Below are 27,338 nucleotides of genomic sequence, written 5' to 3' on the forward strand. Positions count from 1 at the left end.
TTGGGCTATCTATGCTTTGCTCATCACGCATATCGAAAGCCGGTTTCTAGCAGTGCGAATTCAAGAGCACTGCTGTTCTACTGATGTTATTCGTTCGAAATCAGTTTTCCTGTTTGTATTTTCGTTAACAAACATAATAATGAAGAATGTTCATTGTGGTAAACGAAATAATTCGATCAAGCTGTTGTTGTTTGTTATTAAGCACAAAGCTATATAAAGAGTTGTCTGTGCTCTGCCCACCAATGGTATCGAAACCCGGATTATAGCAGTGTAAGAATTCAATCCAAGTAAGATATTTTTTCTTCCCGCTTTCTAAAAAGTCCTTACGTCGTAGAAAAAAACAAGACTATTATTTTCAAAATCAGCGTAGCTGAAGTTTGTTTATGAATTTCGCGCAAAGCTACACGAGGGCTATCATCGCTAGCCGTCCCTAATTTAGCAGTGTAAGACTAGAGGGAAGGCAACTAGTCATCACCACCCATTGCCAACTCTTAGGCTACTCTTTTACCAACGATTAGTGGGATTGATCGTAACATTATAACGCCCCCACGGCTTAAGGGGCGAAGCATGTTTAGTGCGACGGGTATTCGAACTCGCGACCCTCAGATTTCGATTCTAGCTCCCTAACCACCTGGAAATGCCGGAGCGTGGCTGAAGTATGGAAAATCCTTTATTAAAAGTAAAAGTATGAAGTTTAAATTCGCAGCCCTGTGTTATCAGCACTAATCAAACTCGAGTTTTGTACTATTACATCATAATATTCACTGCCACATTAATTAAAATCTGTTTACGAAGGTGCGAATTATTCTTTGGCTTCACTCCGCTATATCAGTTTTCATAAAATCAATAAACGCCCTTGAAAGGGGGCGTTTTGTTTTACACACCTTCTCTTACTGTTAACACGTAAATTATTACACCAGCTATTCTTACACCTGACTGATAAAACGTACACCACAAAAGGGTTTGATGTGCTTCACAACATGAGGTTACCAACCACATAGACGACTACCCAATTGTTGACAAGAAAGACACCCTAATGGCAACCTCAGAAACTATTTCAACATACATCAATATAAACGTCTGTAATGTGCGACCTTCTGGAAGCTAGATTTTTTTTACATTATTCTGAACCGGATTTTGTCCCGATGTCTTTTCTACGAAATCTCTCGCACCAAGGTGGTACATGGTTAAAATTGCCCTCATAGGAAATTCCACAAGCATTACGAAAATTCTAATATTTAATAACAGTATGATACTTGGTAATACGTTGTTTTTTTTTGCTGAATGTAGATTAGCCTATAATGCATACATGTACAGTAAAACTCCAAGAATGTTAAATCCCCGCTCACACCTTATTTCCGTGGAACAAGCAAGTATATGATGACAGAAAAAAACAACAGACACACGTATCAAGTGTACATTATCCAAAGTGAACGGGTAAAAGAAAGCGTCCAGTCTACACGTGTTTCGTACGATTATACTGAATCAAATTGTAATGTATGCAAGATTATAACACTTCTCAGATATCATGGTGTTCAGTTGGTAAATAAATAAATAAATATATATATATATACACACACACACACCACCTTAGTGCCTCGTATTACATATACTGCAGTATATTTCACGTGACACACACACCATCTTAGTGCCTCGTATTACATATACTGCAGTATATTTCACGTGACACACACACCTACTGTATTATTCCAGTAGTTCACAATATTATACATAATTTAGTTGTTTTAAGAGAAAAGCCATATTGAGCTATCTGTCGTGTCCCCAGCAAAGAATCGAAACCTGGACTATTGAGTTGCAAGTCCTTCGATTTACTTTTGTTCACCGTGGGACGTTACAGAACAACTGCCTTAGAACTTCACATAATTAAATGCGTGTACGTACTATACTAAGAGTTAACAGTACTATTTTAATACTGTCTCCCGCACTATTAGATCATCGATAGTATTTAGTCTGATGGTAACACTGCATTGTAAAAAGTGTCTGCGAAGGACAGTGTTAAGGCAGGGACCTCTAGAGATTTTTCACAGGTCCTCTACTACACGTCAATATCCATCTTTCACCATCTTCGTGAAAGTATTCAATGATAGTAAGATGTAGCTGGATGAATTTTCCTCATTTATCCGCCGTCATCTTCAACACAGTATTTGTCGTGTTGTTTATGGTACAAGGAAATACGCCCATCATCATCGTAGCTGCTTTTAGGTCAGAAGGCCCTCTTTCGTAACCATAGACTTCACATTTTGCGGATAAGGGTATTGATTCACAATGGATTGAAATGCGGCTTCAGAGCTGTAGCTGTCTTTAAGCACTCTGTTATTAGAGTTTTTCATTTCATATAAGAAACACTGATAGCTTTTTCTATAAACTGTTATTATCTCTGGACAGTAATTCATCGAATAACCTAGTTATATGAATAACCTACCTCGTGAAAGGCTATGACACATAATTCAAGTTATAAGTCCAGCAACGGCGACAACGCACGTTGAACGGTAGAGAATTCGCCGTAAATCAGATATTATATATATCATTAAACTATGGCCTTTAGCCCCAGAGATCACATCTATCGCCAGCACTGCCCTAACGTATTATGTACAATACAACTAAAGCATATCGTATTCTCCATATTTTATATTGTTTCATATTGTTCACGTATTTCGCGTTTTTTTTACACTTATCTTATACTTCATTATTATTGTCAGGCGTGTTATCCGAACAATTTATTGTTACGAATCATTCGGTCCAATGAGATTCCATATCGCACGAGACCACGGTATTCTAAAGTTGGTCGTAGTTTAAAACGTAATGCGATCTGAAACCTTTCCTGATTACCACATTACAAAAGTTGTTGTTCCATCAGAATAATTTGGTGTATTCATTAGGTTCTTACATTCGTCGTGCATTTCACAGTATACAATTAAACTAATAAAATAAATGGCTTCGAAACTCAAATCTTAGTGTTAACATGGTTCTTTTAACTCACAAGTTTTATCGTATGAATTCTGATTTTATTGATGCTTTGAAAGAAAACGACTTATTTCTATTCTAAAAAATAAATAAAGCGAATACGTTTGTTCGAATTTCGTTTTATTTTGGAATAACTCGGATTGACGTTTGTAAAAAAGGGAGAACAAAACAAACATGACACGATATTACGGTTATTCATTTGTTAATAATAAGAATGCGATGACTTCTAACAAACATTCTGCTTCGTTTTAATAAACAAACAAAGTGTTTGTAGACGTACTGTACGGGCGTGTTCATTACAAACAATACTTTGGAAGTTGTTTCCCAGGTATCCTCACGACATGGGAAACAGGGAAGAGGTTTGGGGTCAGTTGAAGAGAACAAAAGTTTATTTTAAAAACCATGCGGTTTCTGGTCTTCCCCCACCCTTTTTAAACACTCGAAAATTTTAGGGAATTGATCTTTGTAAAAGTAAAAGACTGCCGACGGTATCCGAAAGGTAAAAACTTTGCGATGCTCTGTATTTACTAAAAAAAAGTATTCAAATAGAACATGGCTGAACCCTTGGGCGTCAGTTAACGCTGTGTTTAAAGCTACACCATACAATCAGCTTGAAGACTAGCCGTGCAATCGGGACCTTTTGACGAATTAAATAGTATTGAATGTTTGTCTTTACCATGACTAAATATTTACCATATAAATCTCTCTTCCTCTTCTCAACCTACGAGGCTCGCATCTGATATACTTCTTATAAGAGCACATGACAAAAATATAACAAATACACTACACTACTCGTAACCCAAGTACCCTATTAAACAACAGAATGGAAAAAAAACTGAAAAATTATCCATATGAAAATATAAATAGGTAATCTCTGAAATACCTGTAATAAATTCCTATAAGCAGAAGTATTCTATTAATAATGTTGTTATATTAAAATGAATGTATTTAAAATAAAATGTGTTTTTTCTATCAGTTTACCACCACCAATACACCTGCGCACGCGCACACATTTTATATCCTGGTAAACATGGAGAAGTAAAACAATATCATAGGTTCACTTCAAACCCACTTTTTATTACGCTTGCCGTACGCCATGCTTTGTAAAACAGAAAGACAGTGTAATGCATGTTAACTCTACCCTAACCTTATTCAATAAAACCCATGAACTATCCCAATAATTTGACTCTAAGAGATCATGAATATGGATGAATGAAACTGCCGACACACGAACAAAACAACGCTGGCAAACACGAGAATCATACGTAAAGACGACTCCAGCCAGTCACGTTTTTCATCTTCGTACGTTATTATGTGTTATTTGCAAAGGACGTCTGTATAATCAGCTACATATTTATTGTTTTGTATATAAATGCGCTTATATATTATGTACGTCTTTATTAACAGAATTCAGGTACGAGAACAGAATGAGATAATAACACAAGTCCTTACATGTTTATTCTTGGTGCATCATTTGTCATAGCTAGGAAGTCCTGGTTCTACCTTCTCATTTAATTTCAATTATATTCAAATTTGACTTTTTAATTTTAATCATGTGAAACAGTAGTGGTGATTAATGTGTGTGCACACTATAAACACAGTGTATTTCTGAACCAATGTAACCATAAAGATTAGGCCTAATACACACGAGTACATATATAAATGGTTGGTGATATATAATATTTACGTACGATATGTATTTTGGAGATAGCTAAGTGGACTGCGAGATTTGATAGTAATTTCTTTCTACAAGGTTTATTGCAATTGCCTAATATTAACTATTCAAATACACATATTTTAATTGAAGTTGGAATTAATAACTTTGTACACGTTCCTGAAAATTTGTAAAATAATTACATCAAACTACCGAGTTTAATGCACAAAAGTACGATTTTCTTTCACTTTATAAAACAAGAACAGTTAAGCATGTACTGGTATAATTCAGTTATACTGATCTTTTGTGAGAATTCTTTGTTTGTTTTGAATTTCGCGCAAAGCTACTCGAGGGCTCTCTGCGCTAGCCGTCCCTAATTTAGCAGTGCAAAACTAGAGGGAAGGCAGCTAGTCATCACCACTCACCGCCAAATCTTGGGCTACTCTTTTACAAAGGAATAGTGCGATTAACAGTCACATTATAACGCCTCCACGGCTGAAAGAGAGAGAATGTTCAGTGTGACGGGAATTCGAACCTGCGACCCTCAGATTACCAGTCGAACGCTTTAACACACTTAGCTATGCCGGGCCCTTTTGTGTGAAAACTAAAGAAATAAAAAGTTAAACGTCTTTACCTATAATTGGAATCAAAACACTTTTTCTCTACCAACGCGTCTTTTTATCACCGATTATTTGATAACACTGGAATGAGTAAATTTTGCAAGCCTATTTTAAGGTTTATGTTTTGGATTTTATTAAAATGTCTAACGACAACCAATAAACATCAGAATATATTCTTAACAGGCATTCACTCATCTGTATTTTTGGCGGGTTATCAAGGGAACTGAGATTCAAAATAATAACACACGTAACACAGTTTTTACTGTTTCTTGTTCCTGGACAGAAAGTGTTATTTCCAAATTGCTTATGTTTAAAGTAAATGGAAAAGACCTATTTTTCTCTACAAACTTTGCTTTTGTGACCTTTTGTATAACGAAAACATGATGGGAGACTATATTTGAGGGCTGATACGTGAAAGTGATTTACATTACGGTCGCAAATCTCGAAAAAACTACTTACTTCTAAACATTTTTATATAACTTTAGTATAAATACATGTAAACCTTGATTCATATGTTGTTTTATTCAGACCTTATGTAAATAAAAATGTGCAAATTTGTCAGTTTTTACATAGAAAATAGGTTAATTTCTAAATTTCATTGTCCAGGTCACAAAAGCAAAGTTTAAAAGGAATAATGGCCATTTTCTGTACTTTTACAACATAAGCAATTAAGAAATAACACATACTATCCAGGAACAAAATGTGTTACGTAGTGTAATTGCACAAATAAAACTACCCAGTCCGGAATGAAACGCTGTATAACGCACCAATACGTTATCTCTCCGAATAACACGGTTAGTGTTAAGTTAAAATATCACATAAAAACTGGAGTTTCTTGATGTCAACAGTGTTTTCTAAAAGCATAATTATAGAAAAAAAAATTACAATTGATCTTTCCAGACGGTTACTAAACATGAAATAAGTTTGTTTGTTTTTATCCAGGAAATATTGTACTTACCTCGTTTCTGCATAAATTGGAACAGGTCATCCAAGAACTCTTTTCTCTGGGGGTCATCACTCAGCTCGTACAACTAATTAAACAAGAAAAGTTGTATTAGTATGTGACCTAGAAAAGTTTCTATTACACAAAAGGGAGTTTAGTGGTCTTTATAATAACATTTGGCAAATGGGTATTCATTAATTAATGTTTTATTTGTTGTTGTTTTTTTTTATTTTCGAGCAAAGCTACAAGAAGGCTATTTGCGCTAAACCTCTTTCATTTAGCAGTGTAAGACTAGAGGGAAGGCAGTTAGTCATCACTACAGACCGCCAACTCTTGGGCTACTCTTTTATCAACAAATAGTGGGATTTGCTGAAAATTATAACGCCCCCACTGCTGAAAGTGCGACCATGTTTAATGTAGCGTGGATTCGAGCCCGCGATTGACCTGACCATGCTGGGGTAATTAATTAATAATTATTAGTATTAGTTATTTAATTTTATTAATTGGACTACAGCTATCAACGACCCTAAGAAGGTCGGCTGTTTTTTTTTTATCTTACTTTAAAAAGGTTTTTATGTTTTTTTCGTTATCGTCTTTGAAAAACAACTTTAGCTCTTGTTCACTGAGCTACAAACTATGGTACTGTGGTACTCCACTACTTGGTTTATTTGGTAAATGAAAATAAGATCTCATTCCACCTGAAACGCGTGAATGATTTGGGTATGAATGAAATGCTTAGGTCGCGATATATCAACAGATGATGACCGCCGTTTCAGGGTTGAACAGGGAACTAGTTATTTACTCAAATCTAAGACACTGTTCTGATAAAGTGTAGCAGTCACTAAAACAAAACAAAGTGGCACAGCAGTATGAGTGCGGACTTATTACGCTAAAAACCGGGTTTCGATACCCGTGGTGAGAAGAGCACACATAACCCTTTGTGTAGCTTTGTGCTTAATTACAAACAACTAAAAAATGTCAAAATATATGCGTGTGCCTTGAAGATATTTGAAATGACGTATCCCCGACTGTTTTATTTTTTAACAAGTTATCTGTGAAGAACGTTTATAAATAGTACTACTTTTGCGTTTATGAAAAAGCTATACTAAAGATATCTATCACCATCCCTAATTTTGAACCACTTGCCAACAACCTACCACCCATTAACCTCTCTACGTCCAGCACCCTATCATCCATCATACTCACTACGGGAGTGACGGCTGTCATTCTCTTAAAACAACCACAGCTTAAAGAGTTGGAAATGGTTTCAAACCCGGCTCGCCAACTTCGAAATCCAAAGTTCTATCACTTCGTTAACCAAATCTATTAACGAGGAGTTGTAATTAAAACATAAAAATAACTGGTTAAAAGAGTTCTTAACATTACTCGTATCAGTTTCAAGTTACAACTATAACATAACCGTAGCTTTGGAAATCTCAAGCCTACTATTTGGAAATGATCAACGGAAAAGTATCAAATGAGCATGAATAAACTAGTCGCACGAGGTGCTGAATTCTGCCAACCAACAAAGGAGTAATCTTCATTACTTTTGTTTCAGAGAAACTGTAACACTGAGCGTCTGAACATTCACAAACAGTAAAAAAAAACGTAAAAGTTCCAATTTACTGATTGTTGTAAAGTTCCTTTCATATTCTTAATGTGACGATTATAAATTATAAATTATTCATCATTTTCTAGCATCTGAGGAAAGAAATTTACATTGTAATTACACCTAAAATTCATTGGTGTATGAATTAGTAAGATGGTTGTACAGGGTAGGAAGAGTGAACCAGATGTTTTATGGTTGAAGTTTACATGGTGAGACTTATCTTTGGATTTCAATTAGCATACCTAATAAAACCTCTATCAGCCGGGATCTATTCGTGGTAAAGGATTTTTTCCGACTAACAGGGTGTTTATTTAGTGGCTCTATAGAAATAGACGACACGAAATAATTACCTGGCACCACATTCATCAGTTGAAATTGGCATGCTTTGACAAGCATGACCTTATACGTATGAGAAACTACTGGTTCAAACTGTAAACGGTAAGGCAGATAAACTCGTTGTTGTTGTTTTCGGGACACGTCTTTTTATTCCAGAATTAATAAATTAAAGAGAAATTGGCAAGTAGAATTCATTTCAAATCTGTAACTAAATGGGCCTATAGTGTACCGTGTAATGCCTTAATTAGAGCTAAAGAGCCCAGAATGGTATAGTTTTTGATCTGGGTGTTTTAAGAGACATCGAAGATTCTGAATAGTAAGTACCACGTGGGTCAAAAAGAAGAGAGAGAAATATATAAATTGTTCAAGTTTTATACGGTTTCATAATTAACAGATTTAACATACAGACAAGAAACAAACAAAAATTATTTTTAACAGACAAAATTTCTGAGCATACCCAGTAAGTTTTTATTACTTTTGGCACAAAGTTTGGAGAATAGACTGTCAATTGTTTTGCGTTATAGGGATTGAATTTGCTGCTAAGTCACAAGAAAGCGATTTTAAAATTTCAAATAATTTGTAAACACTTTGGCAATTAACCGTTTTTGAGAAGGAAAAAAATTGTAAAACTAACGATAATTTTAACATTTTTGAATTGGATTGGTTTGAATTTCGCGCAAAGATACACGAGGACTATCTGCGCTAGCTTTTCCTAATTTAGCAGTATAAGATTGGAAGAAAGGCAGCTAATCATCACCACCCATCGCCAACTATTGGGCTACTCTTACCAACGAATAGTGGGATTGATTGTAACATTATAACGCCCCCACGGCCGAAAGGGCGAGCATATGTGGTGTGACGGTGATTCGAAACCATGACTCTCAGATTACGAGTCGAGCGCCCTAGCCATGTCGGGCCTTTCATGTGTTTTTTGCATACTTGTGTGTTGATTTCAGAATTTCGCGAATGGTTACACACAAGGGTTATCTAGTTCCACACAGCTGTCACTAATTGTGAAAAGATATACTAGAGAGGAAGGGTTAGCCAGTTAACAGCACCCAACCGCCGTACACGCACGTCCTTCACGTGCAGAGCGAATGGATGCTTACAGAAATGGGAGGTAAACTATAAATTGTTGGATCCACAGTCTCACGAGTAAACATTCTAGGCAATGTTTGACTATATTTATACATATTTTCGTTGGTAAAAGGGTAGCCCAAGTGTTGGCGGTGGTTTGTAATGACTAGTTGCCTTCACTAGTTGTTTTTCACTACTCGATTAATGACGGCTAGCGCAGGTAGCTCTCGTGTATCAATACACGAAACTCAAAACAAACAAAACTTAGTATCTTTGTTTTGCTTGTTACACCGCTATAAAAAAAAGAAGACTGAAGTCACTCATTGTCTGTGCAAAATACATAGGTGGCGCCTGTAGTATCTAATTAACCTAACTGCAGTCATAATGATAATTTTATTTAAATTGATTTTAAAACAACAAAGCCACGAACACACAAGTTGTTTGGTATATAAACGGTTTAGAAACATATGTATGTAAACTGATGAAGGTAAGTGCGAATACAGGAACTATATACACTGCTGGCTAAAATCTTAAGGCTAATGAACATAAAGAAAAAAAATATGCATTTTGCGTTGTTAGACTCAACCATTTATTTGAATAGAGCTTCGAAAGATGAAAATAAGAGAAGGAAAACTAAAAATAAAAAACTTTTTTAGCATTTAATAGGGAAAATATGAACACTATAAAATTAGCCTAATTACTAGCTGGTCAAAGGTTTTAGACCATACTAAAAGGAAGTCCTAAACAGGGTAGGATATGCCCAACAAGAGGTCTCAGTAGTGAGTTGCATGGCCGTCATTGCTAATAACTGCAAACATTCGCTTTGGCATGGTCGATATAAGTGTTTGCAGAAGGCTGGCTGGAATGTCATTCCAAGTGGTGAAGATGACTTCACGAAGATCATGCACTGTTTGGAATTGACATCCATTTCTATAGACTTCCCTTGCCATCCACCCCCATACATTTTCAATGGGGTTCAGTTCGGGCGAACATGCTGGATGGTTCAAAATAATCACGTTATTCGCCATGAAAAAGTCCTTTGTCCTGCGGGCATTGTGGATTGCAGCGTTGTCCTCCTGAAAGATCCAGTCATTTCCACACAAGCGAGGGACCTCAGTCAATAAGGATATTCTCTCCACCATGCCAGTGTAGCCAGCTGCTGTTTGACGTCCCTGTGTAACCTGAAACTCCAATGTTCCATGGAAGGAGAAAGCACCCCAGATCATGATGGAACCTCCTCCACTGTGCCGTGTAGAAAATGTCTTTGGTGGGATATCCTTATCGTGCCAGTAACGTTGGAAACTATCTGGACCATTCAGGTTAAAATTTTCCCATCAGAGAACAATTCGTCCACTTTTCCACGTGTCATGTTTGGTGCTTCTCAGCAAATTTAACCGAGCTGTTTCGTAGTGTGGAAGGAGGTGTGGCCTTTGAAGACGTTTTCGGTTTTTAAAGCCTTTCTCCCGTAAATGCCGTCTTATTGTTCTCAAGCTGCATTCTGCGTCCGTAAGGGACTGAATCTGGTTCGACGATCGGCTGGTGTCTTGTCGGACAACCCGTCGAATCCTCCTGTTCGACACCGGCAAAATTTTCTTGGGCTGACCACTTGAAATTATCGTTCCGTATCTTTCAGGGTCTTTTAAGAAATTTTTAACAGCAGTTATACTACACCCAATCTCACCAGCGATGACACGTTGAAAGAGACCTTGCTTTTGCAGCTCGAGAATTCTGCTACGTTCAAACTCTGTCAACGTTTTAGCCTTTGCCATGTTTTTACCCAATGTAACACAGAATATGTTGATAACGCTAATGCTTGAACACAAATGACTAAATTTCGTTACGTGTTTACCGATTAACGCTTCGTTTCAGTATGGTCTTAAACTTTTGACCAGTTTGTATTTAGGCTAATTTCATAGGGTTCACATTTTCCCTATTAAATGCTAAATTTTTTTTTCTTTTTTCTTTTCCCTTTTCTTATTTTCATCTTTCGAAGTTCTACTCAAATAAGTGGTTGAGTTTAACAACGCAAAATGTATATTTTTTTCTTTATGTTCATTGGCCTTAGGATTTTGGCCAGCAATGTATCTCTATAGAATTATAATGATACGATACAGAAAACCGTTCATCAGGATAGAATACATTCAGTTTGATTTAACTGCAAAAATGGTAGCACACGTATAAGCGGGTGTTATATTATATTATGCTGCAAACCACTTGTTACTTTTTAACCATTTCAGAATATTTTAAATTACATAAAAATTAGATCATGCAACCTGCCCATGCTAGCCGGTTCTTCTACAAGACACAGAATGGGGATTGAAAACAGATTATGTAACCTGACAGCGGGATCTGGTTCTCCAAACAAACACAGAGTGCCATCTCAAAATGCTAGTTTCGTTAATTGTCAACACGTATTTGTAGTATGTCTAGTATCTAAATACTGGACATACGCACAAAGTGACTCTCAGAAGCATTCCACTGAACTGCAAGTTACAAATGTGTAACAATAAATGTTAAACACAGCTAGCGTAACAATGTTAAATATTTATTCTCTTCAAACACAGAATTATATGTTTTAGTTTTGTGATAACTTTCGAGTACATACAAATAATACAAATATCCAATATAAATGTGTTGCATGTCATCGTGTTTTAAAGGTCTGTGAATAACCTTAGTTGATTATGTTTGTTCTAAATCGGTAGTTTACATCAAATTGAAGTTAATGTTCATTTATTTCAACACTATTCTAGCCCATTCATAATGTTAGAAAAACGTGCGTTCAAGAAGCCTTGATAGAAATGAGATAGCAACCTTATAACCCGAAAGCTTTCGAAAGGCGGACATTACTTCTTCAGGAGCAAACTTCCAACTTGCGAAATATTTTTCAGTAAAACATTCATCCGCTCAGACGGCTCTCAACTAACAAAATCTAAACTTTTGACTGAAGTATTTGTTTTAAGAGATATAAGATAATAAAACGCTGCATGGCATTCATAAACAATACATCCTACACAGAGAGGTTACCAACAATACACCCTACACAGAGATGTTACCAACAATACACCCTACACAGAGATGTTACCAACAATACACCCTACACAGAGAGGTTACCAACAATACACCCTACACAGAGATGTTACCAACAATACACCCTACACAGAGGTTACCAACAATACACCCTACACAGAGAGGTTACCAACAATACACCCTACACAGAGAGGTTACCAACAATACACCCTACACAGAGGTTACCAACAATACACCCTACACAGAGAGGTTACCAACAATACACCCTACACAGAGAGGTTACCAACAGTACATCTAACAAAGAAAGAAACTGTCCTACCTTAGAAAAGAACCACGGACGTAATAGGTATTAAATGTTATGTAAATAGTTTATCAAGAATGCATCCTAAATATGTAATATTTACTAAAATTAAGTCACATATACAGTTATTAGTTATTCGTGTTACACGTAGTTTATTAACAACCCATCATAAGTGTATGCGAATAAACAATCCGTCTTATACCCTGCTGGCCAAAATCTTAAGGCCAAGAACATAAAGAAAAAATATGCATTTTTCGTTGTTAGACTCAACCACTTATTTGCGTAGAGCTTCGAAAGATGAAAATAAGAAAAGGGAAAATAAAAATAAATTTTTTTTTTAGCATTTAATAGGAAAAATGTGAACACTGAAATTAGCCTAAATTGGCCTTAAGATTTTGAACAGCAGTGTACATGTAACATTCTGTATCTATCCAGTTTATCTGGTGGTATTGTACGTATGTTTCTTTTGTTATTGAATTTCGCACAAAGCTATTCGAGGGCTATCTGTGCTAGCCGTCCCTAATTTAGTAGTGTAAGACTAGAGGGAAGGCCATAACCACCCATCGCCAACTCTTGGGCAACTCTTTTACCAACGAATAGTGGGATTAACCGTAAATTATAACGCCCTCACGGTTGAAAGGGCGAGCATGTTTGGTGCTTGTACGTATGTTGTAGCACCGCTTTTTTTATGACATTTGTTTATTTACACATACACACACACAAACATAGACAATTTACAAAAAAAATATTTAAAATTTACATTTTAAACAATGAAAATCGTAAGAAATGATCGTTTTAACTCAATTATTCTCTTGTAACTTATTCTCTGCGTGTTACAAGTGACGACACATTCGAATAATTACTTCAGTACAACAAAAGAATCGAAAGCAATTCCTATTACAATACCAAGCTAGTAGAAAATGTATCCTAGAGTCAAGTACGAAGGGAGTGCAATTTCAGACCCGTGTTGAGGCAGTTGAAGTCCATTACTGAGCACCTTGAAACTGGCTGTTAACGACCGGAAGACAAATGACATGTGATCGGTCTTGTCGGACTGTCCATTCATCAGAATATAATACTAAGCTTCAGTAGTTTATCATAGATTGGTTTGTTGTTGTTTTTTTGTTTGTTTTTTTAATTTGGTGCAAAAGCTACATGAAGGTTACCTATGCTAGTCGTCCCTGATTTAGCACTGTAAGACTAGAGGGAAGGCAAGCTAGTCATCACCATCCACCACCAATTCTTGGGCTACTCTTTTACTAACGAATACCGAAATTGACCGTCACAATATAACGCCCCCACGGCTGAAACGGCGAGCATGTTTGGTGTGACGGGGATTCGAGCCCTCGACCCTCGGATTACGAGTCGAACGCCCTAACCACATGACCATGCCGGGCCATCACAGAGTGTTCACGAACAAAGTAAATTTATCTAGCATCTGTATCAATAACATCATAATTCTTCCGTTGTTTTCGACCGGTACAAAGTCACGAAATAGGTTGGCACAGATGAAGCGATTTTCTAAACGAAACGAAAGTTTGTTTGTTTCTCACAAAAAATAGTTTTTAATGAATTCTGATGACTTCCTGCACAAATTGAGGAGAAAAACGTTTTTTTTTGTAAATATAGTGTTCAACGCTCTTAAATAGAAATGTTTTTGGAAACTGGCCAGACTCTGGATGGTTTAGCGACACCAGTTAACAATAATTTTTTTCAGTCATGAACAACGGTTTCACCTCAACACTGACTTTATGTACAAATGAGGAAACTTTCTGAACATTTTCTAACCCTGGTGGCTGAAATAGAAGTCTGGAAGCTTATAACGCTAAAAAACGAAATTTGGTACTCATGGGTGAGCGAAGAGCGCACAAGCTATTGTGTAGTTTAGTGTGTTGATTAATAAATAAACTAAACACATAATCAAGTATCAAACACCATAAATTTGCATTACAACTATTAACTCTGGAAAAAAATATACGCCCATAAATTAGCATTACAACTATTAACTTTAAATATATATATATATATATATATACAAACACACACACACACTCATAAATTAACATTACAACTATTAACTGTAAAAAAAAAATATATATACGCCCATAAATTAGCATTACAACTATTAAATCAATATACGCCAGCATGAGACGGATTTTTTTTTTTTTTTTAATTTCACACAAAGCTACAAGAAGGCTATCCGCGCTAGCTGTCCCTAATTTAGTGGTGTTATTTTAGAGGGAAAGCAGCTAGTCATCACCGCCCACCGCCAACCTTTGGGCTACTATTTTACCAACGAATAGTGGGACTAGCCGTGACATAATAACGCACTTACGGCTGAAAAGGCGAAAACGTTTAGTGTGAATGGTATTCAAAGCCACTATCAGCAGAATACGAGTCGAGCAACCTAAACATTTGGTCATGCCAGGCCTACATACGACAGGAGATTCAACAAGAACAAACAATACGTTGAAACTTTCGAGATTTTGACGACAAACCCGAAATGTCACATTTCACTCTACAAAAAGTTATTCATAAATAAATGCCTACTTCCCATGTGTTTTGGTTTTCACCTCGTGTTTTAAAAACAGGCCCAAAAGCGTTTCGTAAATGTACTTAAGAAACTTCCCATCATCTGTAACTGTTACTAGTACTGATAAATTAAAAAAAAAAAGATTTATAAACTGGAATTATGCACAAAGTTACGCAAAGAGCTATCTCTAAGAAATGTACGCGAATCTCTTCAACACAAAACATCTTGAAATCTCTAAACCATTAAAAAACCAGCTAAAATTGGATGATATAATAATAACAAATAATAACGAAACAATTGTTTTTATTCTGTAGCTTTTTATTTCTTTTCAGCCGTTTTCCGAAATTTTAAATATATTTTAGCGAGTGAAATACCTCGAACATCAGCGAGAAACGGGATTTTTTTTCTCTGTTAGTATTATTTACTTTCTTCTGCTAACAGCAGTATCGTTAAAACAAAGTTTTATTATTCATTACTTGTGTAAAAGCGAAAGACTGAATTCTTTAAAATTGTAACCGGTTTATGGGTCTATCAAAATGATTGATTGATTTCTTTCTATTCAGCCGAAACGAGGTCACGGACTGTTCTTTACCTTAAGGCTACGAGCTTTCATTCGTTTTCTTAGAATTTCAGTTGCAAGACCGACCAAGGAAACAAAATAAGATTCTTTAACGTTTAGATGACCGACACGAGAAACTTAAGAAGCGAACGTAGGAATAATTAACTTAGCACATCCTCCCTCTTTCAGTAGTGAAAAAATAGTCTTGAAGAACTTGTATAAATACCGCGAGTTTTAAAATTCAGTTGTTTAATATCCACAGAATACCCAAACGTTTTTATCGTGACATGCACATTACTACCGATTGTTTTAATTCCAGTAAAAGTGCAACGTGTGCTATGTTGTACCTACAAGTTTTTAATTAACGTTTCCTATGTAAAATAACGTCCATCACAAGTCGTAATAAATCGCCATTGTTCCCTAAAAACATGTTTAAATAGCGAAACAAAGCTATTAACTTTTAGTCACTCAGCTCGCGATGTACTTAACACAAAGAAATCGTGCTGCCACTCAGCTCACGATGTACTTAATACAAAGAAATCGTACAGTCACTCAGCTCGCGATGTACTTAATACAAAGAAATCGTGCTGCCACTCAGCTCGCGATGTACTTAATACAAAGAAATCGTGCAGCCACTCAGCTCGCGATGTACTTAATACAAAGAAATCGTACAGTCACTCAGCTCGCGATGTACTTAATACAAAGAAATCGTACAGTCACTCAGCTCGCGATGTACTTAATACAAAGAAATCGTACAGTCACTCAGCTCGCGATGTACTTAATACAAAGAAATCGTGCTGCCACTCAGCTCGCGATGTACTTAATACAAAGAAATCGTACAGTCACTCAGCTCGCGATGTACTTACAAAGAAATACAGTCAAGCTCGCGATGTAATACAAAGAAATGCTGCCACTCAGCTCGCGATGTACTTAATACAAAGAAATCGTACTGCCACTCAGCTCGCGATGTACTTAATACAAAGAAATCGTACAGTCACTCAGCTCGCGATGTACTTAATACAAAGAAATCGTACAGTCACTCAGCTCGCGATGTACTTAATACAAAGAAATCGTACAGTCACTCAGATCGCGATGTACTTAATACAAAGAAATCGTACAGTCACTCAGCTCGCGATGTACTTAATACAAAGAAATCGTACAGTCACTCAGCTCGCGATGTACTTAATACAAAGAAATCGTACAGTCACTCAGCTCGCGATGTACTTAATACAAAGAAATCGTGCTGCCACTCAGCTCGCGATGTACTTAATACAAAGAAATCGTGCTGTCACTCAGCTCGCGATGTACTTAATACAAAGAAATCGTACAGTCACTCAGCTCGCGATGTACTTAATACAAAGAAATCGTACAGTCACTCAGCTCGCGATGTACTTAATACAAAGAAATCGTACAGTCACTCAGCTCGCGATGTACTTAATACAAAGAAATCGTACAGTCACTCAGCTCGCGATGTACTTAATACAAAGAAATCGTACAGCCACTCAGCTCACAATGTACTTAATACAAAGAAATCGTGCTGCCACTCAGCTCGCGATGTACTTAATACAAAGAAATCGTACAGTCACTCAGCTCGCGATGTACTTAATACAAAGAAATCGTGCTGCCACTCAGCTCGCGATGTACTTAATACAAAGAAATCGTACAGTCACTCAGCTCGCGATGTACTTAATACAAAGAAATCGTACAGTCACTCAGCTCGCGATGTACTTAATACAAAGAAATCGTACAGTCACTCAGCTCGCGATGTACTTAATACAAAGAAATCGTACAGCCACTCAGCTCGCGATGTACTTAATACAAAGAAATCGTGCTGCCACTCAGCTCGCGATGTACTTAATACAAAGAAATCGTACAGTCACTCAGCTCGCGATGTACTTAATACAAAGAAATCGTGCTGCCACTCAGCTCGTGATTTACTTAATACAAAGAAATCGTACAGTCACTCAGCTCACAATGTACTTAATACAAAGAAATCGTACAGTCACTCAGATCATAATGTACTTAATACAAAGAAATCGTACATTCACTCAGCTCACAATGTACTTAATATAAAGAAATCGTACAGTCACTCAGCTCGCAATGTACTTAATACAAAGAAATCACATTTCACCATTATGGCTTATTTAGCAGTACAAAAAAAGACGCTCCTAAAAACGTCATAATGTAATCTCTATTTCACAGACAAATGTTTAATATTATATTGGTTAAATGATTGGTAAGGGTAAAAGTCAAAGATTAAAGTTCATGGAAACAAATAAAGGTTGGTTCTTGTATTTTTCTCAACACGCAGTCACATAGAGCAGGAAGAGAAAAATCCCAAAGGGTGTCGAAGAGGGCAAAATCTATTTTGCTCCATTTCTGCTATGCGGTGCAGTATTCTCCAAATAGGATCCAACTTCCACAGACAGCCAGTTCTGCCTATCAGAAGAATATATCCAATTACACCCAAACACTGCGGAGAAAGTCTTACATATGAGTACAGACTAGACAATAAAAAAAATTCTTGCACGCTCAGGCCCAAAATAGTGTACTTCTTCCCAAATAGTTAAATCAATAGACAAGGAGAAAATGGAACATACACAGTCGGTACTGTAGCCGTGTATCAAATTTCTCTTTTCTGATGATGTTTTAAACTTATATTAGGGGAAGGAAGGGGGTTCCATCACGTCACAAATACAACAAAGTAAAGGTATGCGTGTATTCTAGTGAGTTACGTTGTTGTTTCAAGCTCAACCGACATTTTTCTGATCACGATTAAATACTTTTATTACTTCACACAATACGATAACATCCTGGAATATTCAACATTCTCAGACATTGCTAAACTAAACGAGTCACAACGAAGGTGTTTGTTTTGTTTTTGAAGTTCGTCCATAATTTAACAGTGTAAGACTAGAGGAAGGTAGCTAGCCATCACCACCCACCGCCAACTGTTGGGCTACTTTATTTACCAACGGAAAGTCGGATAGATCATCACATTATAACGCCCCCTCCTCCAACTGTAAGGGCGGGCATGTTTGGTACGACCGGAATTCGAGCCCGCGACACGCAGATAACCAGTCAAACGGCCTTAACCCACCTGTCCATGCCGGGCCCTACACTGTTAATAAAACATAAAAAAAGTAATTTTTATGTATCGTCAGGGTTGTTTTTTTGTTACATGTTCCTCGAAAAACACATTATGCAATGAAACATTTCCTTTATGGTAAATCAATCAAGAACACCTTTTATCTATCTTGGCCTCTTATTGTAAAAGTTTCTGTAATAGCGTCTCGAGAAGATCCGTAATTATATTGGGAATTACAGTTTCCATAATTGTGTATTTATCAAATGAATTTACCATAATTAAACTTGAGGGAATCCTAAATAACTGCGGTAATTGAAATTGTTCTAGGCAGGATTAGAGTAAATTAATCTACGAGACCTTCATTTTCCTTTTCATTAGCTATATTTCCTGCGCCACCAATAGCAAGCGCAGGGCAAGCATGTATCCGATTCGATTTTATTACTCATCAGGACCTCTACTGATATACCTTCAAATTAATATACTTTTAGGCGCGATTACATAAATAGATCTCAAATGGTCAAGAAATGACAGAGATACGAGCTAAAAAGTTTGCGCTTGAAAGAAAACCAACACTCAGAGCCATTCTACGAGCCGTTATGCCGCGGCTGAAAAAATGATTCATTAAATACTTCAGTTTTTGGATGTATGTACTACAAGACAAACAAACGATAAGTCTTGAACAACGTTATAAGAGTTGTATTTGATCATGTACTTTATGTTTCGTTATTAAGTCTGTCATCTGAAAAGCCCGGCATGGCCAAGCGTGTTAAGGCGTTCGACTCGTAATCCGAGGGTCGCGGGTTCGAATCCCCGTCGCACCAAACATACTCGCCCTTTCAGCCGTGGGGGGCGTTATAACGTGACGGTCAATCCCACTATTCGTTGGTAAAAGAGTAGCCCAAGAGGTGGCGGTGGAAGGACTAGCTGCCTTCCCTAAAGTCTTGCACTGCTAAATTAGGGACGGCTAGCGCAGATAGCCCTAGAGTAGCTTTAGGCGAAATTCAAAACAAACAAACTGTCATCTGACAACCTTTCATTCGCTAATAAATATTAACGTCTGTACTTGTGGTTTTCCAGTGTAAGAAATGTAAAACATAATGAACTTTTTGTGAATATTGCATCGATAAGTTTCTTATTTCCGGAATGGATAAATGTTTTTTTAAGAACACAATAGAAACATTACTTAATCTAAATAATTGTACTCTATATAGAAAATATTAAGAACTTCTTTATTTTGAATTTCGTGCAAAGCTACCCAAGGACTATCTGCGCTAGCCGTCCCTAATCTAGCAGTGTAAGACTAGAGGGAAGGCAGCTAGTCATCACTCACTGCCAACTCTTGGGCTACTTTTTTACCTACAAATAGTGGGATTGACCGAGACATTATAACGTCCCCACGGCTGAAAGGGCGAGCATGTTCGATGTGACGGGGATTCGAACCCGCAACACTCGGATTACGAGTCGGGCTCCCTAATCATCTGGCCATGCGGGGCCCATTAAAAACTTTTGATCGAAAAGAGCCTAATACTACAGATCAGAACTAAAATTGAATATCGTAAATTAATTAGATCAAATTTACATAAACTAAGAAAGTATATACCATTATAAACCGAGAAAAAGGAAAACTTAAACATGTACTTTTGAGAATGCATTAATTCGTCACTAGAGTTCGCTCGCTAAAAACGATATGTCAGAACATTGTTTCAATAATGCCTCAAGAGGTTATACCAGACTACACAACCTATATCGAAATTAAATCTATACACTAATCTATAAACGGAAAAATCAAGTTCGTACGTGTGAAACCGTGTCAATTAAATCCGTTTTACTGTTTTATCATTACCTACTTATGAGTAAAGATATTCTTCAACCAGAGTTTAAAACTGAGGAATTCTGGAACGTGAGATGCTGCACTAAATGTTTTATGGGCATTGGATAAGATATAGATGTGAAAAGTTACTTTTACACACCTAAGCCTAACCTAAAAGCCCAAAATCAAATATAATACCGAACCAATGATCGTTCACATGATCATGAAGGCCTTCTATACTCATCTTACCGAAGTGAAAGAGATATGATAAACAAAAACATTCAAAAATTGAAGAAGACGGTCACAACAATTACCTGTTTTTACAATGTCCTTCTTCACTGAATAAATGTTTTGTTGCGCCCCCTTTCGTCATTTTTCCATGTTAATTCTTGTTAATATATTACTTAACAGTAGTAATCCACATACCGAGTTCTATATTAACAAATACGTGTTAGTCACATGTGGAAAATACGGATGAGTTCTATTCTAACAAATATAAATTAGTCTCGTGTGATAAAATACAGATTAGTACTATACCAACCAACACAGATTAGTCGCACGTGATAAAATACGGAATATTCCTGTACTACCAAATACAGGTTAGGTTAGTCTCACGAGAGAAACTGTGCTAAAAATATATGTTAATCACATGTGAGAAAATACAGGTTAATTATATATACGACGAATACATAAATTTACACATTAGTTTCATATGACACAAAAATTGTAAATGAGAACAATACGAACAACTATGTTTAGTTTCCATGGGTAAAGATACCAATCGAACACACAAGTGATATATGTTTAGTTTCCTTGGGTAAAGATACCAATCGAACACACAAGTGATATATGTTTAGTGTTCTTCGGTAAAAATAAAAGTCAAACACACAAGTCACACATGTACCCATACAGGTAGTTCAGTGAGCAGACACGCAAGTGTTGACGTACATGTTGACAATAAATAAGTAGCAGTCTACACAAACAAAAACTACATTACATACAAACAGAGTACTATTGTTAATGTTAACTTGTGCATATACGGTAAACTGTCTGGCAATCCAGGGTAATACGAACAAACCAGAGACACAGGTATCGGCCACAGAATTATAGGAGATTTACGAGTAGATAAGTACTGTGCAAACACACACAGATAAGTCACATTATAACACCTCCACGGATGAAAGGACGAGTATGTTTCATGTGGTGTGTTTTCGAACCCGCGACCCTCAGATTGTGAGTCAACGCCCTGACCACCTGGCCATGTTGGGTCAACTGTATAAAAGACACTAAAAGCTACGCAGTTCTCATCTAATTATCTCTCTTGTTTCCGTCTTAACTGAAACTGTGGCGTTTCCCCGCAAATACCTAATTAACTGCTAAACCTACTAACAAGGTAAAGACCGATGGCGCCTAAGAATCTAGCAAAAACATGCTTTGTGCGCATATGACAGAAAAATAAAAATACAAACTTAAGTAGCATTATAGCAGTTAAAGTATTCTCATTTGATTTTTTATATAACTTTGTAGGTTCACATTTATAAAATTAACCCTAGAGAACTATTTTTTTTCATGTACTGATATCAATAAAATTTCTTATTGTGAGGTCCTTACGAAGCTCCACATTCCTTTAATAGAATCTGTTTAGCAAATAAACGTTATACGGTAAAAAAAATGGTCACGTGCTCATAATTTTATATAGAAATAATAATGTCACACTTACAACGAAACGAACAACAGCGTATCTTCGAGTCAAGCGGTACCTTATGTGGGCTATTCGATCAAATCAAAGCCCCAATGTTCAAAACATGGTCGCCTCTAATTTATAATTACTGACCAGAGGAAAGACAATCACCTCCCACGTTCGTGGCTACTCTTCCGGGAATAAAGAAAATGACTCACTTTTGAAGACGAAAGGCGGAAGACTTTCGAAACGTCGTCCTCTGCGTCTCCACAACAAGGAGTTGCCGTCCACTCTGCAAAGTTTCATCATGAATACTCTGCCTAAACAATCTATAGAGGAACAGACTGTCACTTTTATTACGAGCCTTATAGACGAAAGTACAGAGCGCGTTCATCGACATATCACGAGCTCGAACCCTGAACCCTCCCGATACACAACTCCGCACGCTAACAACTAAGCCTCGTCTGGCCTTGTTTAAAGTGGTGTGAACCAACATGTTGAAGTTAAAGGCCTAACGTAATGGTCTTTCTCTCTTTAAAAAAAAACAAAAACCTTCACGTGTTGTAAACTTGAGTGAATGTATACACTAACATATAATAACGTGCGATATTAATATCTCACGTAAATACAACTTGAATGTGTGACACAGTGAATGTTATGTTATAAACTAATACGAATATAACACTATTCGAGTCGTATTCAACACCTACTATTGACACCTGCTGAGCTGTATCACAATAGGGTTAACTACTACGGTTTTACTACGTGTATCCTAATTAAAATTAATTGATTTTCATGTACTTATATACCGATTTTTTTCACCGAGTTAAAACTTAGGTTTACTCGTGTGTGTTAAAATATATAAAAGTTAAAACATGGCAACTAGGAAAGTTCGCGATTATTTCTTTACTGGATCATTTATTTCGCATTTAAAAAGTAAACACCTAATTGAAAATGTGTACTCGTTTGTGTTTAACAGATTGTTCTATTCCTTTCCACGATTAACTTCGAATAAGCCCTAATAGATATGTTGTATTTTCAACCTGAACAGCACCCAGGCCAGAACTGGCCATCTGGCAAATACCAGAAGGGTCGGTGACCTCCATGGATAGTGGAATAACTCTCATAAACAAAAGTAAACACAATCGAGCACGGGATCCTTTCGTATGGTTTCTGTATTGTATCAATTTAGATTCATCAAATAGCAAAGACTTCAAAAACTCACGTGAAACAATTTGAAATAGAACGGAATAGTCTTCGCTTTCAGCAATTTTAATTTAAAAAAAAACCACAGCGTGTACCCATGTTAGTAAGGCTTCTTCCTGAATCTGGGCTAATCACGGTGCAGAATGTTGGATCAGGTTACCTCGTGACAAGAAATTATCGAAGCGCCGCAAATTATCAAAATCTTAACTAATTAGTTTACAAACGTGAACAATGGTTGGTAAACCAACTGTACATCCCAATTTTCCGTTGTTCGCGCCCCATTTCCTAAAGAAAGGAAACGTCGCCGCAGTTTGGGGCCGTAGGTACATTATAACAATGATCTAATCTCACTCTTCATATTTAGAGTGACCCACCAGATGTCAGTGGGAATTGGTGTCAACTGCCTTCACTCTAGTTTGTCACATCAAAATTACGAACGGCTAGCGCAGATAGCCATCAAGTGGTTTTGCGCGAAATTCCACAAACAAAACTGTACACTAAACTATCTTGTTCATTCTAAAACACAGCGGCCCACCTCATGTTCTAAACATCTTCCCAAACAAATAACAAAAAAATTCTTCGCAAACATGGAATGCAGCACCCCAATTTTTTTTTACCCACTGCATGGCATTTGTAAAAAATACCGTTCATCAAAGGAATAAAAGACAAGAGGCTTTCAATAAATCAAAAAATTTGATTTCTTTTGTTGTGAATTTCGTACAAAGCTACACAAAAGCTATATGCTCTAGCCGTCCCTAATTTAGCAGTGTAAGACTAGAGGGAAGGCAACTAGTCATCACCACCCACCGCCAACTCTTGGGCTACTCTTTTACCAACGAATAGTGGGATTGACCGTCACGTTTTAACGCCCCCACAGCTGAAAGGACGAACATGTTTGATGGGACGGGGATTCGAACCTTGGACTTTTCGTCTGAACGCAAAATTTCACAAAACATTACCAATACATACCTCTTCAGTTTCCCATTGAAGCTGCTCTGAAAGTTTATCATTCAGAGTAACTATTAACTGCGCAAACTCTGAAGATATTTCGCCTATTAATATAAGGTTTTCCGTAAAATCTATCACGCGATCCAATAAAACACATTGCATATATGAAAAGTAGTATCAAACAAAAATAACAAAAAGTTGTATTTTAATCTTAAGACGTAACAGTTTGTTTGTTTGTTTTGAATTTCGCGCAAAGCTACTCGAGGGCTATCTGCGCTAGCCGTCCCTAATTTAGCAGTGTAAGACTAGAGGAAAGGCAGCTAGTCATCACCACCCACCGCCAACTCTTGGGCTACTTACTCTTTTACCAACGAATAGTGGGATTGAACGTTACATTATAATGTCCCACTGCCGAAAGGACGAGCATATTTGGTGTGAAGGTGATTCGAACCCGCATTTATCGGATTACGAGTCGGAGTGCCTTAACCACCTGGCCATGTCGAGCCTTGGATCGAAGGGCATTAAAAATACGTCATGCCCAGGGGCTGTAGAGAGATCTACGTTTTGAGGGTCACTTAGGCTTCCAGTGCAGATATCGATGATTTGTCAGTTACTAATTAAATGTTCAGATGCTAGAAACAAGTGCAACATAGGCAGAAGGCGCAGGAGTTATTAAGAACATTATAAAGATAATAGACAAGTTCTGACTCGATATCAGTGGAACAAGTAAGACAGTGTGCATACCATAAGGATTGTCCTACATTAATCATAAGTCAGTTGTACTTTTAGCAGGTTTAATGCTTGTCTAGAAAAAACACGTTAGGTACAATTTATTTTCACTAAAAGGAAGCTTAAATAAAAACAAACTAAACAAAAAAAACCGTTGCATCAACTCAAAAGCTCCCTGGGTACGTACGAGGTGCAGTGTGGGATTATAAAATGTACTCTAGGTTTGGAAGGGACTGCGGAAGTAGGACCCACATAGTTGATGCAGCGTTTTGATTGGAGTTAAAATAACAAACTAAAACAATAAGTCAGAGGTTTGGATTTGTTGTTTTAACCCAGTCCTTCCCTATGATATTACTCATTTACAAAAATTTAATTATTTTCACTAAATTTTATACATTATATATGTGTGTATGTATAAAGACAAGAATATGCACCTATCTGAAGGGTGTGTGTTGTCGTGTATCAAAAGCCACTTGGTGTTCACCAAGGGGTATCGGACACTTACTTTTAGCACTGTAAATCCGAAGACTTTTATCACTGTACCGCCGGGAGAGGAATGCTGCAAATGAGGTGAGGGAAGTTGGGAAGCATCCAACTAGGAATCCCACTCAAAACAGTAGTGCTCTAATATCAAGTGATGGTGGCCCGGCATGGCAGATAGCCCTCGTGCAGCTTTGCGCGAAGTTCAAAAACAAACACACAAATCATGTGATGAAGGCCCGGCATGGCCAGGTTTGTGTTTTTGAATTTCGTACAAAGTTACTCGAGGACTATCTGTGCTAGCCGTCCCTAATTTAGCAGTGTAAGGCTAGATGGAAGGCAGCTAGTCATCACCACCCACCGCCAACTCTTGGGCTACTCTTACCAACGAATAGTGGGATTGACCGTCACGTTATAACGCCCCCATGGCTGAAAGGGCGAGCATGACAGGGATTCGAACCCGTGACCCTCGGATTACGAATCGAACGCCTTAACACGCTTGGCCATGCCGCGCCTCTCACACAAATTACCTGTCAGAGACCTTTAAACTTTGAGGTTTATCAAGTGTGTACCGTGAGCACTTGGAGTCGTTCATGTTAATGGAAAGAAAAAAGAAATTCTTGTAAAACTTGATTTGGCTGTGATGAAAGGAGAGGTTCAGGAAAGAAGTGATCTAATGAATTCTGTAATGAAAGGAGACGTTCAGGAAAGAAGTGATCTAATGAATTCTGTAATGAAAGGAGACGTTCAGGAAAGAAGTGATCTAATGAATTCTGTAGTGAAAGGAGACGTTCAGGAAAGAAGTGATCTAATGAATTCTGTAATGAAAGGAGACGTTCAGGAAAGAAGTGATCTAATGAATTCTGAAATGAAAGGAGACGTTCAGGAAAGAAGTAATCTAATGAATTCTGTAATGAAAGGAGACGTTCAGGAAAGAAGTAATCTAATGAATTCTGTAATGAAAGGAGACGTTCAGGAAAGAAGTGATCTAATGAATTCTGTAATGAAAGGAGAGGTTCAGGAAAGAAGTGATCTAATGAATTCTGTAATGAAAGGAGACGTTCAGGAAAGAAGTGATCTAATGAATTCTGTAATGAAAGGAGACGTTCAGGAAAGAAGTGATCTAATGAATTCTGAAATGAAAGGAGACGTTCAGGAAAGAAGTAATCTAATGAATTCTGTAGTGAAAGGAGACGTTCAGGAAAGAAGTAATCTAATGAATTCTGTAATGAAAGGAGACGTTCAGGAAAGAAGTGATCTAATGAATTCTGTAATGAAAGGAGACGTTCAGGAAAGAAGTGATCTAATGAATTCTGTAATGAAAGGAGACGTTCAGGAAAGAAGTGATCTAATGAATTCTGTAATGAAAGGAGACGTTCAGGAAAGAAGTGATCTAATGAATTCTGTAATGAAAGGAGACGTTCAGGAAAGAAGTGATCTAATGAATTCTGTAATGAAAGGAGACGTTCAGGAAAAGAAGTGATCTAATGAATTCTGTAATGAAAGGAGACGTTCAGGAAAGAAGTGATCTAATGAATTCTGTAATGAAAGGAGACGTTCAGGAAAGAAGTGATCTAATGAATTCTGTAATGAAAGGAGAGGTTCAGGAAAGAAGTGATCTAATGAATTCTGTAATGAAAGGAGAGGTTCAGGAAAGAAGTGATCTAATGAATTCTGTAATGAAAGGAGACGTTCAGGAAAGAAGTGATCTAATGAATTCTGTAATGAAAGGAGACGTTCAGGAAAGAAGTG

At 37.0% G+C, this 27,338-nt stretch overlaps 1 protein-coding gene across 1 annotated transcript in view; it reads right to left on the minus strand.

Annotated features, from left to right (window-relative positions):
• LOC143222434 (AT-rich interactive domain-containing protein 3C-like) overlaps positions 1-27,338 on the minus strand; it is a 103,254-nt gene that overhangs the window by 35,384 nt on the left and 40,532 nt on the right. The window contains exon 4 of the mRNA XM_076448953.1: positions 6,218-6,290. Coding sequence (XP_076305068.1) covers positions 6,218-6,290 — 73 coding nt within the window. The remainder of the gene's footprint in view (positions 1-6,217; positions 6,291-27,338) is intronic.

This window comes from Tachypleus tridentatus, chromosome 8 (genome assembly GCF_004210375.1).
Source record: "Tachypleus tridentatus isolate NWPU-2018 chromosome 8, ASM421037v1, whole genome shotgun sequence".
Lineage (NCBI taxonomy): Eukaryota > Metazoa > Arthropoda > Merostomata > Xiphosura > Limulidae > Tachypleus > Tachypleus tridentatus.